General features: G+C 44.3%; 1 protein-coding gene across 1 annotated transcript; it reads left to right on the forward strand.

The window, feature by feature from the left end:
- Positions 1-1,591: 1,591 nt before the first annotated feature.
- On the forward strand, positions 1,592-16,602 carry TRAF3IP2 (TRAF3 interacting protein 2). Its single transcript, XM_058020858.1, has 7 exons — positions 1,592-1,952; positions 4,171-4,346; positions 5,843-5,931; positions 7,644-7,712; positions 9,984-10,100; positions 11,202-11,276; positions 15,996-16,602. Exons 1-7 carry the CDS (start codon positions 1,831-1,833, stop codon positions 16,140-16,142), a joined length of 795 nt encoding a protein of 264 aa, XP_057876841.1. The 5' UTR covers positions 1,592-1,830; the 3' UTR covers positions 16,143-16,602.
- The last annotated feature ends 584 nt before the right edge of the window (positions 16,603-17,186 follow it).

Below are 17,186 nucleotides of genomic sequence, written 5' to 3' on the forward strand. Positions count from 1 at the left end.
ATCACTACCATTCCAGCCATATCCAGAGGGCAAAAAGAGTAAAGTAAACTCAGATGGCTGGAGCAGATTTGGTCGGGACCAAGAAGCTGGCAACTGTACTCCCGTTTCTCACATGCCTGCTGCAGCGTAAATCACCTCCTGACAGCTCCGTGTGTCTCGGATAATTGTTGGGCAGTGGCAACCCACAACAAAGCTCTGCACCTCCCCTGGGGAATAGCAACTGTGCCTGGAGGCTCTAAGCTGGCTGGGGCACCTGCTATTTGAGATACAACAACAAAACTGCTTCTTGAAGTCAGAGAAATGTTCACAGCAATGCCGTGTGCCGGGGGCCATAATTTCAGTCTTTCAGGGATGTGGGGGTGTGTGGGCACACACGGCTGGCCGCGCTGTGCTTTGAACTGTGGCTGCATCCAATACACTGTAGCAGCAGTCAGATCTAAAGGAAACTGGTGAAATATTTGCCTTAAAGCCTCCAAACCAAACCCAGTGTCCCAAATCCCTGTCACTTTCCCTAGAGCTGGTCATGAGGGATCCAGGAGGAAACCATATTGACTTGCAGTATGGTTCTCCCAGTCCCTTTCACCCTGTCCTGTTGCAAATAGTTAAGAGGGGGGTGGGAAAATCTCCTGAAACAATCTCCTGAAACAATCTCAACAAATACAATGTTGCTGACTCACAATCATCAGGAATCTGTGTAATTATGGGGTTGGTTGGAGGGTTTTTTTCCTTTAGTGTTGGCTCCTGGAATTGGAGTATTCCATTAAAGCTTTGTTTTCTTTCTTAAAAAAAAAAAAAGATAGATCGTCCTCATGGCTGCTAGGGAAAGGAAGGCATGACCCAAAAATAGCTAAAAGGATTTTAGCAACCAGTTTTGGGGGAAAAGAGCATTTGAGTACTGCAGCTTTTAGAGACAGCTCATAACACCATAATCATGCAGTGCTAATAAGCCCTGCCAGGCTGGACTTTGATCTGCACACAGCAGCTTGGAAGTGCACAGAGCTGCTGCCTAATGAAAACCACAAGCAGAAAGACTGAGAGGAAAAAAAATTCCTTTTCCCCAGTTGGGAAACAAACAGCTTACATTGCTTTCTCTTTCAGTTTATGCCAACAGTTCCACTGTACAATAGTTATTAATCAGTATTATGTGTGGCTAGCAACAGTAAAGGTTTTCGGAATTGCTTGAGCAAAATTATCACTTTGGGCTTCCCCTGCAGCCTCTCGGATGGCAACGGGAGCAGCAGCAAGTCCTTAAAACGTCACTTTGACAGAAAATTCACACAGGGTGAAGTAACAAACTAAGCAATTATTTTTCCTCTTTTCATTTACAATAATCACAGTCTGTTTAGCCTTAGTGTTGCAAACTGATTTGTTCCAGGATTTTGCATCTGCTTTCATGAGAACTTTGGGATGATTCATTTTCACAAGTCATTGCCAAAATGAAATTAAAAAAAAAAAAAAACCAACAAAAAACACTGAAGCACAGTAAGAACAGGGACAAGGCAGCTCTGAATGTTTAACTGTCAGCTGTCCCAACAGCCCAGCCCCGAGCAGGGATCTGAACCCTGCCGTATGTGGATGGGAAATAGCAAGCTTCAGACTCCAAAACATTCCTTCATCTGGCTCCTTTCAGAGCGAGATACCTGCAAATGCCTCCAAACTGCTCAGTTTCCTGAGACATGCCTGGAAAGGAATAAACACAAACTGAGGCAAAAATGTGTTGGCTGAAATGATAGTTGCTGCCTTTATTTTCTCACCCTCCCAGATGGCAGAGCTCCTTACCAACATTTTGCTGAGCCATCGCAACCACTTCCTCCTGTTCCTGGACCTTGCATGCGAGTTATCCGCCCGGCCCAGCAAGTCATCCCCAATTACTCAAACCTCCGTGCTCCCAAAGGCACTGGAGACCGACCACCCCAGAGGACGTGCTCCTCCCCTGGTCCTCCTCCATTCCCGTAAGTATGCCTGGGGGGGTGGGGGCTGTGGGGAGTGCAAGTTCCTCTGATCTGCTTTTGTGGGTTTTCAACCAGGAATTCTGAATCCTTGTACTGTGAGATGCTGGGTTGTTTTCTTTATTTGCTGTTTTACACCCAATGGGGGCCTGACCCTTTCCTAAAGGACTTCAAAGCCGGATACCTGATAGGTTGTCAGAGCACACCCTGAAATGCATGCCTTAAGGAAGATAAATGCTTGAAGGTTAAATGGATGAGGGGTTGAAAAATATCTCCGTTGAAACCTTAGAGCTCTCCTGCTCACGGGCAAAGGTCAGTTTGGTGGCTTGCTGGGTGTTCAGCTTTACACTGTACCAGCCTGGGACAACTCAATCACTGGCTTCCAGTGACTTCCTTCTTACATCTTCTGTGGTGCAGAGAAAAAGGGAGGAAATCTCATCAGTTGCTGATATATCTCTGCACTGCAGTTTGCAGCCTTTTCTATGATTTTTTCATTGCAAAATGTCTGGCACTTTTCATCCAGGGCTTTTTGACTAATATATTTTCAGATATTAATTACCAGGCCTTCAATTCTTATGAGTATCTCATTAGCAGATGGGAAATCCTATTCATGCAGGGGTTCCTTCAGACTCAGCTATCTAAAAACAAATTGAAGCTTCAGGTTTTGAGAATATCTGAAATCAGACTGTTTTTATTCAAGTGCCACAATACTTGTAGAGGTGTTAAACTTGCAGGCATCTGTGCTTGAAAATGTCCACTTACGTGACATGGTCTTGGCAGGGAACTGTGAGAATGGGCAGGACAAAAGAGGGCAGTCAGTTGAAATATCATTCTGCTCTGGCCTTTGAAAAAATTTAGGACTGTAACAGAAAAGTGACAGCAGGATCAGGGAGTGCCTGCAGCAGAGAGAATTGCACTGAAGGGTTTGTATGAAAATGTAAAAATATTGGGAGATGGTGGGTATTCTTTGCAGTAGTAAAATTTAATACCAAACTCCTGATTTTTGGCACATATGTTAAATAAGGTGGAGTTTTGGGAAGATCTGTAACTTAGCCACCAGGTAGTGTTTTTTGTGGCCGTTGATGAGGCATGTGTTGCTTTTGTTAGTACTTTCTTTTGCTGAAAGAGATCCAGAATAGTCAGGGTCTGTCCTGTGGCTGTGTGGCTGCTGCTTGCAGGCTGACTCCAGGAACAGCAGTTCTATGCTGGTAATGTTTGCCTATAGAGTATTTTGTAACAGAAAACATCTGCACTGAAATGAATAAACCAAATCTTAATGTGACAACAGAAAACATGCTGCGACCAGCCTGTCATCATTCATTTAAGGAAGGCTAAGGAAAAAAAAGAGAGTGGTCTTGATTGACTAAGCATCATGGCTCTGTGGGGAAAAGCTCTCAGAGAAACCTAAAACTCATCCAGCAGATTCAACCCAGCAGATTGCAAGCACACCTCGCGTAAAAATCTCTATAGATTCACCTTCCTGTTGACTTAAAATCTGAAGCCAAAGTGTAGGACAAGAACTGCTAAGCTTCCTAAAATCCTCCCTCTCTGTCTGTTTGCTACAATGGAGAAGACATTAGCCAAGGCTATTGCAGGTCTGGAATGCCAGTCCCTGACATGAGAAACTCTTGCTTGGGTCTGCCATTGCTGGACAAGAAATTAACTTTGTTCCCTTTGGCAAAACACTGGGTTTGTCCAAGGCTGGAGGCCCTCCAGAGGTGGAGCTGGAGCTGGAGTGCCCTTGTAGACCCATTTTCCCAGTCTCCAGCTTTCTCTGAGCCTCTTGCACTGCACAGGACACCATAAGAGCATCTGAGGTGCCATGAAAGGTTCTTTAGATAATGGGAAGACATTACCCAAGGGCCACCCCGCTTCCATATGTGCATAACAACTTCCATGACATGCCATTATTTCTCACTCAGAAACAGCCTTTGCTTCTGCTAATTGCAAACTGAACAGCTTTCAGCTATGATGTGCCTTACTTCCTGTGATTAATGTTTCTCTGATAAACTGCTTCTTGTGATGGCCTGTCACCAAGGTATCCATTCCAAAGACATTGTGGTAACTAAGCAGATGTGCTGAGCCAAGCATTTCTGCAAGAACTTCTCATAGCTAATATGCAGATAAAGTTCTCAGTGTGTTATTAACAGGAGAAGAAATTCTGAATTTTGCCTAAAAATAAGTATTTTTTAGGCAAATCCTCCATTGCTTTTCTTTGTAGAAACCAGCTATACAACCAGCCACCCAATGGTCAGCTGCCCCCCAAGGCCTGTGGACCAGATGAAGCATGTGGTTGTCCTTCTGACAATTTTCCATCTCCAGCTGCTGTCCCAAGACCTCTCAGTAACCCTGCAGCCAGGGGAACTCTGAGAACCAGCAATCTGCCGGAGGAGTTGCGTAAGTGGTTAGCAAATTTGTTCTGTGCAAGATTTTACAGCATGGCCCAACAGCTTTAGGTGGGAGAGCTCCAGAGTGGTGAAGGGGGGGAGGAGAAGGCAGGAGAAATGACACTAAGACAACAAGAAAAGAAAATACCAAGTGTCACCACATCTCTTGGGTGTGAGTGTCTGTGTTTGGTGGGATGGAATTACCCCCTTGAATCCTGAAAACAGAGTGGTCATTAATTGCTTGTTATTTTGTTTACAAAAAGTAAATTCAGATTGTTTTCATGACTCCTTGCTAAACAGGATGTCCCTTTGAGGCAGGAGGGGCTGGAGCTTACAGTAAAAGACTAAAAACAAACAAAGCCTGAGGGATAAAGTGTTTCTGCCTGTCCCAAACCAGACAAATATGTTGAACCCTGACCTCAGTTTCTCCCTGAACTGGTGAGTTTGGAGAGGACTCTGGGACATGCTGAGGGCAGCACAGGCTCTGACTGACATGCTTCTATTGCCACCAGCACCACAGATGCATTCACCTTCCAACTCCTAGGGGAAAGTTAGGTTTCAGAAAAATAGCTTATTACTGAACGCCAGTCTGACTAGTACGTGAGATGTACCATTGCTAAGAACCCTCCACAGCTCTCCTGAGGTTTTGATTTTTCCTTTATTCTTCATTCTGCATATCACCTTTCAAATCCAGAGAGTCACACCTCTCCGGCCTGCAGGGGAGTGAGTGATGATACCAGATGCCACTCTTGGATGAACCCTACTTTATCAGTTAGTGTGTCCTAGATGGAGGAATTATTGGGTAAAACAGGGTCATCTGTGGTAGATGCACAGCTGGATTAGATCAGCCAGCTGCTTTACCTTGATGCAAAGCCATGAAAACCCCTCCCACAAGGGCAAGGGCATTGCTGTCACCAGCCATGCACCCTGCCTGCACAGGGTGTTAGTGCTGCTCCAAGGACAGGCAGTGTGACATGCATAAGGGCCCCTCCAGCTCTGTCATATCAGTGGGTCTGGGGAAAGCTGTGCTGGCTGCAGCCAGTGCAGGCAACTCCAGCTGTGGGTGAGAGCCCAGGCTCAGGTATGACCAAGGATGGGAGAAAGCAGCTCTGGCCACAGGGCAGGGGGAGCAGCAGAGGGATATATCCTCTACAGCTTGCCAGTAAGGCAGAAGGAGCTCAAATCTAGAGCAGGGCTTTGTGACAGGGGGTCGGTTTCAACACTGAGCCACTGCACTATCCCACATCCATTTTGTAAACAATCCAAAGAGACCTAAGTGGGCAGAACCTGCAGCGTGGTGGAGAAGGAGGGCTGTGACAGTCTCACTCTCTGTATGGTGTATTTAAAGGAGGGCTGTGACAGTCTCACCCTCTGTATGGTGTATTTAAAGGAGGGCTGTGACAGTCTCACCCCCTGAATGGTGTATTTAAAGGAGGGCTGTGACAGTCTCACCCCTGAATGGTGTATTTAAATGTGTTACGTATTCATACAGACTCTCTCTCCCAGGCAAGGTCTTTATAACCTACTCGGTGGATACGGCAGTGGAGGTTATGAAATTTGTGAACTTCCTGTCTGTAAATGGATTTCAAACTGCTGTAAGTATTCCTTCCCAAAAAAAAATGGCTTTCAACCAGGGAAGAGTTTTTTTTAAAAAAAGCAGAAGCAATACACTGTCCATTTAAATGTTTTTCTGGTTATCATCACATTTTGTAGGCTAAAGAAGATACAGATAGGATGAACTAGCCTCGGTTTTGCAAGCTGTAACTTAAATGATCTGCCTCTTTGTTTGTTCTTCATTTAACTGAATTTTGTGCTTTGAAATATGCTTTTATAATGATCCTGGACAATTTCACTTAATGACACCAGATGGGCAATTAATATGAGGTTTTGTGAGCTATTCCATTAATATTGTCTCATATGTGATCTGTAATATCAGGATTACAAAAGGTCAATTTTACGTTCTTCCCATCCTACCTTTTATTTTCTCCAATGCTGTTATATCATTGATTCTTCTATATAGATGTGAGTAACTTTCTGCTAAAAAAGAACTAAAAGTGGATTCTAAAATTCACACAACTTAATGAAACAGCCTATCTCTTGGTTTTGTTTGCTTTGTTATCCCTTTAAAAGTGATTTTGCTTTGTTATGCTTTTAAAAGAGATTCTGAAAATCATTGGCCTGAAAAGGTCTGTGTCATACTCTCTAATCCCATAACCCATTCTGATTTTTACTGAATTTCTCATGGGTTTGCTTCATCTTAGAGGCCCACAGAGGCTCTAGGATTCAGTGTTCATCAAAATCTTGATTCATATTTTCTTATTTCAAGAGCATATGCTACCTGACCCCTCAACCTTCAGTCTTTGGCTCCAATTCAGGAAAGCATTTAAGCAAGTGGCTATCATTAAACTGAATGAGACTCAGTGGGGAGCTTTGCACATGCTTATTTATTTTCATGAATCAAAGATTTTTTTACAGAGACTGCAATTATACTTCTCTCCAGCAGTTCTGTACTATGACCAATTCATAAGGAAGCTTCTGGGCACCATAGCTTTACAGAGTGGAAGGCTCATTAGTAGCACCTTTGCTGGACAGGCACACTTGGAGCCTGTTGCAGAGTAACAAATACAGCAAAATGGCCCCAAAGCAGGGAAACAAGTGGGCTCTCTGCATTCAGAAAGGGAAAAAGAAAGACTTGAGACGTGAGAGCAGATCATGACCCTTATCTCAAAAACTTGGAGAAGTTCATAATTACTCCATTGGTCACAGTCACTGATTGCTGGTTCCTGGGTTTACTGGCTGTGCAGAGAAGCCAGCAGGGTTGGTCATATTCAGTCCTGTGAAGTCTGTCACTGAAGTCTGGGTAACTGCACCCGGTTATCAGTGACCTGGCTGACTTCCCACCACACACCCTGAATATTTAGTTCAATATGAAGCTAAAGCTTCCCACTCAGTTGACCCTTGCAGTCAGAAAATAGCAGGCATTTGCAGCTATACAGATGGAGAAGGTGGGCAGCACCTTGTTCTGTCCAGTAAAAAATGCCTGGGAGCTGGGCACTGGCAGGGCAGCCAACCAAAGGGCCAGCTGAGAGCCCAAGGATGTGCCTGCAGCAGCCCCTCTCTGCCTGCTGCCTGCCCAGCTTGATTCAGACTGCATGGAAAGGGGAGACGTGCATGTTCACATTTTTTTTTCCTAAGGAAATTGGAAATGCTTGTCATAAACAAATAAAGGAGTAGGTGCTCTATCAGTGCTCTAAAATGGGGAGGAAAGGTGAAGGGATGCTCACTACAGACTTTCATTCTCTTGCAGATTGATATCTTTGAGGACACGGTACGAGGTATTGACATCATTAAGTGGATGGAGCGCTACCTAGGTGATGTATGTAAGGGCAATTTAACCTTGTTTATAGCAGAGGTGACCTGAGGAAAATGGTTGAATTATTCTAATACACAGCAGGGACAGAATGAAAATACAAGACCCTACTGTTGTCTTCCCTGCCCCTGTAGAAATGGCAGAGGTGTCGCAGAGAGAGGCAAATCTCTCTCACATCTGTATCTGATGGTCCCAGAGCTCTTTCTTTAAGAAATGAAGGGCTAATCGTGGCATGCAGAATTCTATTGCTGCCTGTTACATCCAGCCTGAAGCTGCCATTGGAAAAGTTATTCCTCCATCCCCTTCTTAAATAGTGGGGTTTAGCTGTGCTTGGTTACAATGATACCTGTATTTCATCCCAGGCTGCATAGTCATGGCTAATGTTCATCCCTCTTACCTGTATCTAAAACGCTGAAGGCTTCTTCTGGATAAACCATCCTACATTTAAACTGGAAATTGGTATTCTCTTGGTTGATATATAGATTTGCTCTCATCACTTTGTATCTATCTAAGCAGTAAACCAGAGATTTATCTTGCTGCCAGTGCTGTTCCCTGCAGCAGCAACAACTTCCTCTGAAGGTCCCCTGAGCAGTGAGTGCACATCTCCTTTAGGATCAAGCCAAGTGGTTGGACTATACCAGCACAGCTGGGTGCAAACTGGCAATTCTGTCACTGGACAGGAGCCATCATGGGCTGCCTTCCTTGGATTCTTGCCTTGCTGAGTGTCCACTGGGTCTCTGACTCACTCTGGCCAGATCTCCATGGTTCAGGAACAGGATGACAGAAGTGCTGGACTCTCCTCCACCTGAGCAAGGAAACACAGCCATCTGAGGCAGCCCTACACAGGTTTCCTGCAGGTGTCCATGCAGGCAGGATACAACTGCATGCAGAGCCAGCCTGGGACCTCTGCCATGGAAATGCAGTCATGCCTACTGGGGCTTCCATCAGGACAAATTAGGCTGGGGCTCACTGTGTGTAATGTAGGTAATGAAACCAGAAGACAGGGTGACTTTGCTTTTGCCAAAAACATCATTAGCACTTAAAATACAAGCTGGCAGATCTCCTCTGGAACTTGTGCACAGTCAGTAAGAGAAACCAGTGTGTGCAGAGAACAATCTCCTGCCTCCACCTGAGGATCTTTTTCTGACTACCCACCCCAGAAAATTTGGTTTCCCTCACTGACTGTAGAGGCAGTTTCTAACTTCAAAACCCTTACATGTGTGTGGAGGAAGGGACTGCTTGGACACAAGCAGAGGAAAGTGTGCAACTGGGCATGTCTCTTGCAAACCCTCAACATCTGTAAGTGCTTACACACATGTCAAGCACAAGCAAAAGTAATTCAGGAGTATGTTGAACCAGTGAAAGGGATAATGGCTCCTTACCATATTTGACCCTATGGTGGGGCAGATTCTCTTGATACAGCACAGAAGGAAAGAGTTAATTACATGCCTGGCAGACTGTAGGATTTGGAAGCCTTACACAGGCTTCATGTGCTGGGGATGAAAGGCAGGCCCCAGGTAAACACAAGTAGGAAGCTTTCATCTGCTGCATTTCAAGTGGCCTGCCATTAAGGAGGAGAGATGTTTCCCAGATATAAAGGATGGCCCCTCTCTGGAAACCTGAGCTCAGTGTGGGGCTGGGATTAAACAGGTCAGAGGCAGGATCTGGGCTGTCCTAGCAAGGTGGAGGAGCATTGCCTTCAGCCCATCATGACAGAGCTGCCAGGTACCCCTAAACCTGCCCAGCCCATCCACAACAGCCCCCCTCTCTACACAGCCACCTCTCTGCACACTTTGCCACTAAGATCAGCAAGAAAAGACATAATTTCTGCCACTGACAGCCCTAGAAGTAGCTTCCACAGACCACTGTCTTTAGCAGCTTTTTGTATAAAATGCTGTAGATGACTAAAGAGATGCACTTCTACATAAGCTGTTGGAAAACATTTGGGTCTGAATTTAAAGACAAAAGTTTTCTGTGTATGCACATAGACACTCTACACTGATAAAAAGTAGCTTTTTATGACAGGGATTCCAAGTGTCAACTGGTAGCTGCTAATACATCTCTTGACATTTAGATTTTCTATATTGAGCTGTTGAGAAATAACGAGGAGAACAAGTGTGTGAGTTCTCCTGTATTTCCTGCCAGAATGAATGAGATCCTCTTGTGTTTGCCAGGAACACAAAGATCACTTAAAACACAAACTGGCAGATTTCCGATCTGCCTCTACCAAACACGCCACGTTTCTCAATTTCATGAAAGTGCTTTTCTCCCTAACAGAAGACCGTGATGATAATCATAGCAATCAGTCCAAAATACAAACAGGATGTGGAAGGGGCTGAATCCCAGCTGGACAGGGATGAACACGGCTTACATACTAAATACATCCACAGGATGGTAAGCAAGGACATGCTTTTGCTGTTTTACAAAGACTGTCTCTTCTTCTCAAAAGACAAATCTGTCTCCAAATGGCAGGTTCTTTGCTTTGTTTTCCTGATCCCCATAGTTAAACACCCCTCTTTGGAATTCATTAATCCTTCCTCTCATCAGCTCCGTATGCTCATTAACATCTGCTAAGAGGTTCAAGGAAGAAAAATCCTATTAACCATGCTCATCTTATTTCTTCATATTCTTTATTGTTCGCTGTTTTTCCCCTCCTTCACCTTCTTGAGCCCTTGTACAGCCTTGAGCACAATATTATCTAACAGTGCCTGACCTTCCTCCTCTAAACCAGCCCCTGTTGCTTCAGCCATCCTGGAGCTGAGATCTTTTCTTAGGCAGCAGTAGAGCTGACTGAAGGATGGAATTGCAAAGCAAAGGCCAGAGATGCAATGTGGGGCTCTTGGGGAGTGCAGAGAGGTGCCAGAGGACCAGACACCCATCTCCACAGCCTGTGACAGGATGTACATTTAGCCCAGAAGAGCCCATAGAGCCATGAAGCTGATCCTTTCTGCCTTGGTTTGCAGTTAGCTGCCTTTCTCAGCCTGTAACCCATCTGATCCCCCAGCTGGAATCTGCAGTCAGGTTTCTCAGAAGCTGAGCTCTCAGCAGTACCTTGCTGTCCATACCAGCCCTGGGATGCCTGTGTCCAGGGCCATGGGGAACAGGCTGGGCCCTGGCTCAGACACAGACCTGGCCTCTGGCTGAAATCTTTCACCCATCTGTAGGCCAAACAGGGATGTTAGTCAAGTCAGGCTGCACCAGTTCGAGATGGATTTCATGGGATTGCACCTGCAGCTAAGCCCACAATTATTTCACACCATGAAACTGAATTTTCAAGAAATGTTGACAGATCTTTCCTGTACCCTTTCTGTAGCAATGAAGAATTAGATTAAGTGGCCAAACCAAACAACACCGAGTCCACCAGCAATAGATCAACTCATTTAACAGAAGAGCAGTTTAAGTAAGCAAGGAATGTTTTTATACATAGGGTTCAGATGCATGCAGAGAAAAACTGTCATGTTATTACAATAAAACTGGCTTTTTGTTCTGTTCTAGATGCAGATTGAATTTATACAGCAAGGAAGTATGAACTTCAGATTCATCCCTGTGCTTTTCCCAAATGCCAAAAAGGTAACATACACGCATGCTTATATACTTTCCACATGATTAAGTGCATATTATTTTGATCACAGTGCAGCAGATGGAATCTTAAAACCAAAACACTCAATTTCTTGGTTCTTAACAGCCTGCAAGTAATATTCAAAGCTTATAGGTTTATGTATTCCAAAGTTCATAGGTTTGTGTACATGCAAATAAAAAACATTTCATCCACAACATAAATCAGCGTATAAATGTATTTCTGATTATGAATGTACAGCTAAAACTCCAATTGCCTTGTGCACTGAAAGAATTTAAATGGAGAGGGGCAATCTCTCCAGGAAGCACGCTTTTTATATTAACCCTTTTATAATTTGTCCAAATGCAATGCTGATCAGTGAGATGGGCAGGATTTATGACTGATGTGAAGAGAGGGTCTGGAAGAGGGCGTGTTGAGAAAATAAAAATAAAGAGTATAATAAATACTAAAGTACTAGGCTGTTTCTTGAACTGTGACGGGCCCATCAAAGGCAAACTAAGATTTTTTAGGACTTGCAGTTTCATCTGCCCTCCTTACTTGTTTGGAAGATTCATTTGAGAATAAGAAATAAGTAATGCAACAGATTCCTATCTCTTCTACCTCACTCAGAAAATCTCTTGGATTTTTACAAAGACAAAATATTAAAAGACTTCAGTTATAGTTTTCCCAATCTCCTGCATTGTATCCATAACTAAATGCTTTGTGCACTGTTGGTTAGCTATCATGTTGCCCCTAGGTACAGCTGCATTTAAAAAAAGTATAGTAAAATACATTATATTTCTTTGGGTGCCCAAATTTTCTATCATCAAAATTTAAACAATGTTATCAATGGTTTAAATTTTATCAAAGCTGTGCAGTCCCACCACACTTGTGGATTTTAGTGTAATGAAGTTCTTTATTTAAGCAGAAATTTAAGGTCAGAAATTTGAAAATATGTCCCTGGGTTTGTAAATTATGTGAGGTCCTGTGGGTTGAACAGTACCTCTGGTATTTCATGTCATTCAGATCCCTTCCTGAAGGATCTCAGTCTGCTGCTTACCTTAAGTAAGTACCTGGAAGACAGCAATGGTGGGAACTGGGCAGGCCAAAGGCAGAAAAGCACTCAGCATTTTTTCAGCCAGGGTTTGATGGGGGAAAAGGGCTCCTGACCCTGGGGCTACTTGAGTGCCCGCCATGTGAACAGACCACACAGTCTAGAGCCACATGGCACTTTAAGGGTTGCAGAGGAAAGTGTTCCAGGAGGCACTATAGCTGTCTTGGGGCTCTGAGACAGAACAGTAAGTTATGTTAATTTGGGCTCAACTTTATTTCTTAGAAGACTCTTTAGTGTATAGCAGCAGTTCTCTCAGACAGTGGTCTGTAAGGAATTTCCAGGGTTGGTTTATCCAGCTGCCTCTATCAAGGCATCAGGCTCCTGGAATCCTTCCTGTCCCTCCTCTGTAGTCCACATAACCCTTCAGTTTTTCAAGAAGTGCCTTTCTCATTAAATTATGCAGATCAGCATTTTCTACTGCTGTTAAGTTTAGTCTCTTTCTCAGCATAATCCTTTGGTACATCACCTACCTTCATCTAGCTGTTTAATGATAATGTAACTGGGGACATCATGGGTGGAAGGAGAGCACCAGAGCCTGAACAAGTTGCAGTAATGAAGTCTGGAGGCAGTCAGAGGAAGTGAGGTACCTAAAAACCTGCCAAGTACATGGACAATTGGATGATGTTGGCAGGCAAATTACTTCAATTTTGTCTTTTTTGTACTGTCCTTTATACGTTCAAGTGTTAGCATAGCTGGCAGTGGAAAAAAGCAGAAAATTAGGATTTGGAGGTTTCATCTGGGGATGGGGCTATTAGATGAGTTAATCTCATACACAGCACATCATAAAGCACTGCTGGTATGTGAAAATTAGTCGACCTCCAACAGGAAGAGATCTGTGTGATCCAAGGAGCGTTCATTAGGAAACTGAATAATGAGGCGAGGAATGTGCAACACACGGTTAAGGTGGAACTGGCATTTCCAGCTTCCAGTCCTACACTGCTAAAGGAAACATGGCTCTTGCTGGTTCAAGGTTTGCATCACAACAAACCACAGAATTGTGTCCTCCTCATCTGGAGGAAGCTTAATGCTTTGGTCATCACCTGATGGCAGGAGATGTCAAACCATGCTCTGCTGTCACAGCCTGAACCCTCCTGTCCTCTACACCAATACACTCTGCCCTATTCCTACCAGTTTGAACTGTGGAGTTATCAAATACTCTCCCTATGGCATAGAGAGAATTTCCTCTCAGCTCACAGATACACAGCCAGATTTTAAAAATGTAAAGGACAGAAACAATTTTCCCATTACTCCCACCTGCAGTGACAGATGCTGTTGTGTGGCAAGGAACAGCCCGTTTCTCACTCTGGGTAAAAACAGCAGCTAGAGCTACCCTTTACCCCTACACACCCTCCCTCAAGTTAAAACTATTGCCAGAGCTGATTGATGTCCAGGTGCTTTTTGCACTGACTTCATTATGGAGGGGATTAAACAAAACTGCACGAGCAGTTTTGGCAGCAAGGCACAGAGCTTGTCTCTGGATGAATAGCACCTCTTCGTGATATCTCCCCACATGCTGATTTCTTACCTACTACACATTTCTCACACTAATTTCCATCTTAACTGAGTTATCCACGTGGACCTCTATCAAATGCATTTCTGCAGTCTAGACTGACTATATCTCCTGTATTTCCTTTGTCAAAAAAATGTAGTTTCTTATCAAAGGTAGAGAAAGGGCTCATTTGGTAAAACCCCTGCCATATTTAATTGCATTTCCTTCTATAGCTCTTAACAAGATTTAGTAAAGAAACAAATTCCATGTAACAATGGTATGTATGTGCATGTAAACATAGTTATCTTTCTTTCTCCCAGTCACATATGAGTCTCTTGGCCAATTCCAAAGAGCTTTGTCAAAGGATTTAAATTCACAAAGATTAAAATCCGTTCCTATGCCAAAATAAAAAGACTAGCAGGTGGAGGCCAGGAGCCTTATTTTTGCTCCTACCAAAGGGAATGCTGTGGGATCTTACCCCTGTGCAGTGAGATGTCCATCTGGAAGAACAACCTTCCCTTTAGGAGACCACTGACCAGAGCCTATCCTTTCTCAGGCACTGGAGAAAGAGGAAGGTCAGGTTTGATAGATACCTCTGCCAGTCACAAAGCTGCTTGTTCAGCAGCCTAGGTGAGTTCACACTAATGGATCTGTAGGTGCCTGTGTGACTCACCTCCTTCTTCCTATACATAAATCCTGGATCTCTAACAGAGTGGCTGCATCAAGTACCACAAACTGCTCCCTGAGCAAGGAAAGTGATGCAGCCTTGTTCCTACAGCTGTACAGGCCAAGGAAAAGACAGCCAATTTGAGAAGCAGGATCATGGCAATGAAGGGTTTGGACTGCAGCTAGGCTGTGTGCTGGCAGCAGGACGTGTGCAGCCCATGCCAGGGCATCCCCTGGCGAGGTGCCAGAGATGTGCATGCCAGCAGCTTTTTGCTCTGCCCTCATGGAGCTAGCTCCACTAGCTTGACAGGAACTGTGGTGCTCCTAACAGGGGCTATCTTGGGAAAACACTGCTAAATAAGAGGTCCAGGGACCAAGTGCTGGATGTCCTGGCTCCTCACGTTGCTTACCTGCTGTCTCATTTCGTCTAGGTTCTGGTGCCTCCAGTTCCAAAATAAATCTCTCTGTCTTATGGTGACCATGAACTGGTTTTGGTCAAGGATCTGTTCCTTTGTTAATTACTGGTATTATAATAGCCCTTCACCCCAACATCCAGACTGTCCATATGGAAACCTCCCAAGGCTGTGGGAACATGGGAACATGAGGTCTGAGCAGGCTCATCTCCGTTAGCTGGCTGTCACTCTCCAGTGCCATGGTGGACCCAGCTTCATTATGTTAATGGGAATTAGCCAACCCCTGTGAAGAACTGCACCTTTTCCAGGATGCAGGGATTGGTGGAAGTTTGACCCCGCTAATCTGGAGATGCATTAGTCTCTCCTCAAGCTCAGCATCAGCCTCAGCCTTCTACTCAGTTGGTCAGAGCACACCGTGCTTGGTGAAGAAAGGTGCAGGGGGAGGGGGAGAGGGCTGCCAGCATGTGGAATGTTCCTGTGGTGTCCCAGACTTTCCCTACTGGTCCTCATCCCAATATTGAACATGCTGTATGGATTCTTTAGCAGCTACTAAGGTGGCAGCCTTTCCTTGCTAGGAGCACTGAAATCTCTCCTCTCCCTCTCCTCTCCTCTCCCTCTCCCTCTCCTCTCCTCTCTCCTCTCCTCTCCTCTCCTCTCCTCTCCTCTCCTCTCCTCTCCTCTCCTCTCCTCTCCTCTCCTCTCCTCTCCTCTCCTCTCCTCTCCTCTCCTCTCCTCTCCTCTCCTCTCTTTATTTTCACAAGCTTTTTGATGCTTGTCATTGACATCAGACTTCCTTTGAAACATGGTGAAATTAGCCAACGTGATGGCAGAAGAGAGACAGGCAAGCTGTGGAATCACACAAAGTTCATTTATTTAGGAACCCAAATACAATTCTGAAGCCAAATTAACATTTCTTGTTGTTACAGGAAGTGCCTACAACAGACAGAATTAAATCTTCCCTGGCAGGGTGTGACGGAATCTGAAAGATTCTGGTAGAGATTCAGAAGGATTTATGGGATTTAGCTTTTATTTTCCTTGTGTTTTCTTTCAGGAGCATGTGCCTACCTGGCTGCAGAACACTCACATTTACAGCTGGCCAAAGAACAAGAAGAACATCCTGTTGCGGCTGCTGCGGGAGGAGGAATACGTTGCCCCTCCGATAGGACCTTTACCAACACTCCAGGTTGTGCCGCTATGAACATTATAACTTCAGGCACACCACGAGTGGTTGTTAAAGGCTTGTTCCTGGCAGGGAGCCAACACTCTTCCAGATGGCTCTTTTTGATGACAGAAGACACTCTTTCTGCTAAAGGAATTGGTTGTCTTGGGTTACTCAGGCTCAGCTTGTTCTCTACCATGTTAAACATCTATTTCCAAAGCTGATGGGGCAGAACTCTCTTCTCTAGATTTTTCTTAATAAGCTACAAATGGAAAGAATGCCCACTTTTATTTTAACATCTGGTTTTAACATATTCCTTTTATTAGTCATTATAGCAAACAAATACCAGAAATAATGTTGCAATAAGTGTAAAATAAAAATTACATCCTCCTTTTTGCTCAGGGTTTCTTTAAAGATATTCCTGCTCTGTATAGCAATATTGAACCATCAATTTGTATATACACTATTAAATATATTTGCCTTTTGTAAGGCAATCTTATATACCATGTCCACTTCTATTATTGCTGGGGACAATGGAGAAATGGGTTGGGTGAGGCAGATTTTCCTTAGCCTGTCTTGCATAAAGACAGGCTCTTGTCATCTTCAATTAGAGGACTTTGAGATCTGGAATCTCTAGAGTTCCCTTTCCTTACAGCTTGGTCCCTCACACCTCCAGCCTGCTGCAGCCATAGTTCCCACAAGGAGAGCTGAATGCATGCCCACATGTGTGCTGCCAATGCCATGGAACACTGCAGTGTTTTTTATGGCAGGCCTTCAGCCTCACTATTGCTCTTCAGCCCTTATTTAAAACAGAGCGTGTCAAAGGACAATTGGCATTTGGGAAGCCAGCAATTGTTAAGAGAAAGAACATTGACTCCTACAACTTGCAGTATGCAGTATGGAACAATAAAGTAATCAAAGATGGAGGGCCACAGGGTGCTGGCCACCAGGATGGCTCAACAACATCACATCTGCTAAAATTAAACACATTTTAACAGACCACAAAAGCACGACTTTGGTGAGGGTTTTTTGTTTTTTAACAGCCTTGATCTTACTGAGGTAACAGTGGACCCTGTTGGCTTA

The sequence above is a fragment of the Melospiza georgiana genome, chromosome 3 (genome assembly GCF_028018845.1).
Source record: "Melospiza georgiana isolate bMelGeo1 chromosome 3, bMelGeo1.pri, whole genome shotgun sequence".
NCBI classification, from domain to species: Eukaryota; Metazoa; Chordata; class Aves; order Passeriformes; family Passerellidae; genus Melospiza; species Melospiza georgiana.

Coding starts and splice junctions, on each gene's coding strand:
- TRAF3IP2 (XM_058020858.1), top strand. CDS start 1,831: ATGCGAGTTATCCGCCCGGCCCAGCAAGTCATCCCCAATTACTCAAAC. Junction 4,347..5,842: donor CAATCTGCCGGAGGAGTTGC/GTAAGTGGTTAG, acceptor TCTCTCTCCCAG/GCAAGGTCTTTATAACCTAC. Junction 5,932..7,643: donor TAAATGGATTTCAAACTGCT/GTAAGTATTCCT, acceptor ATTCTCTTGCAG/ATTGATATCTTTGAGGACAC.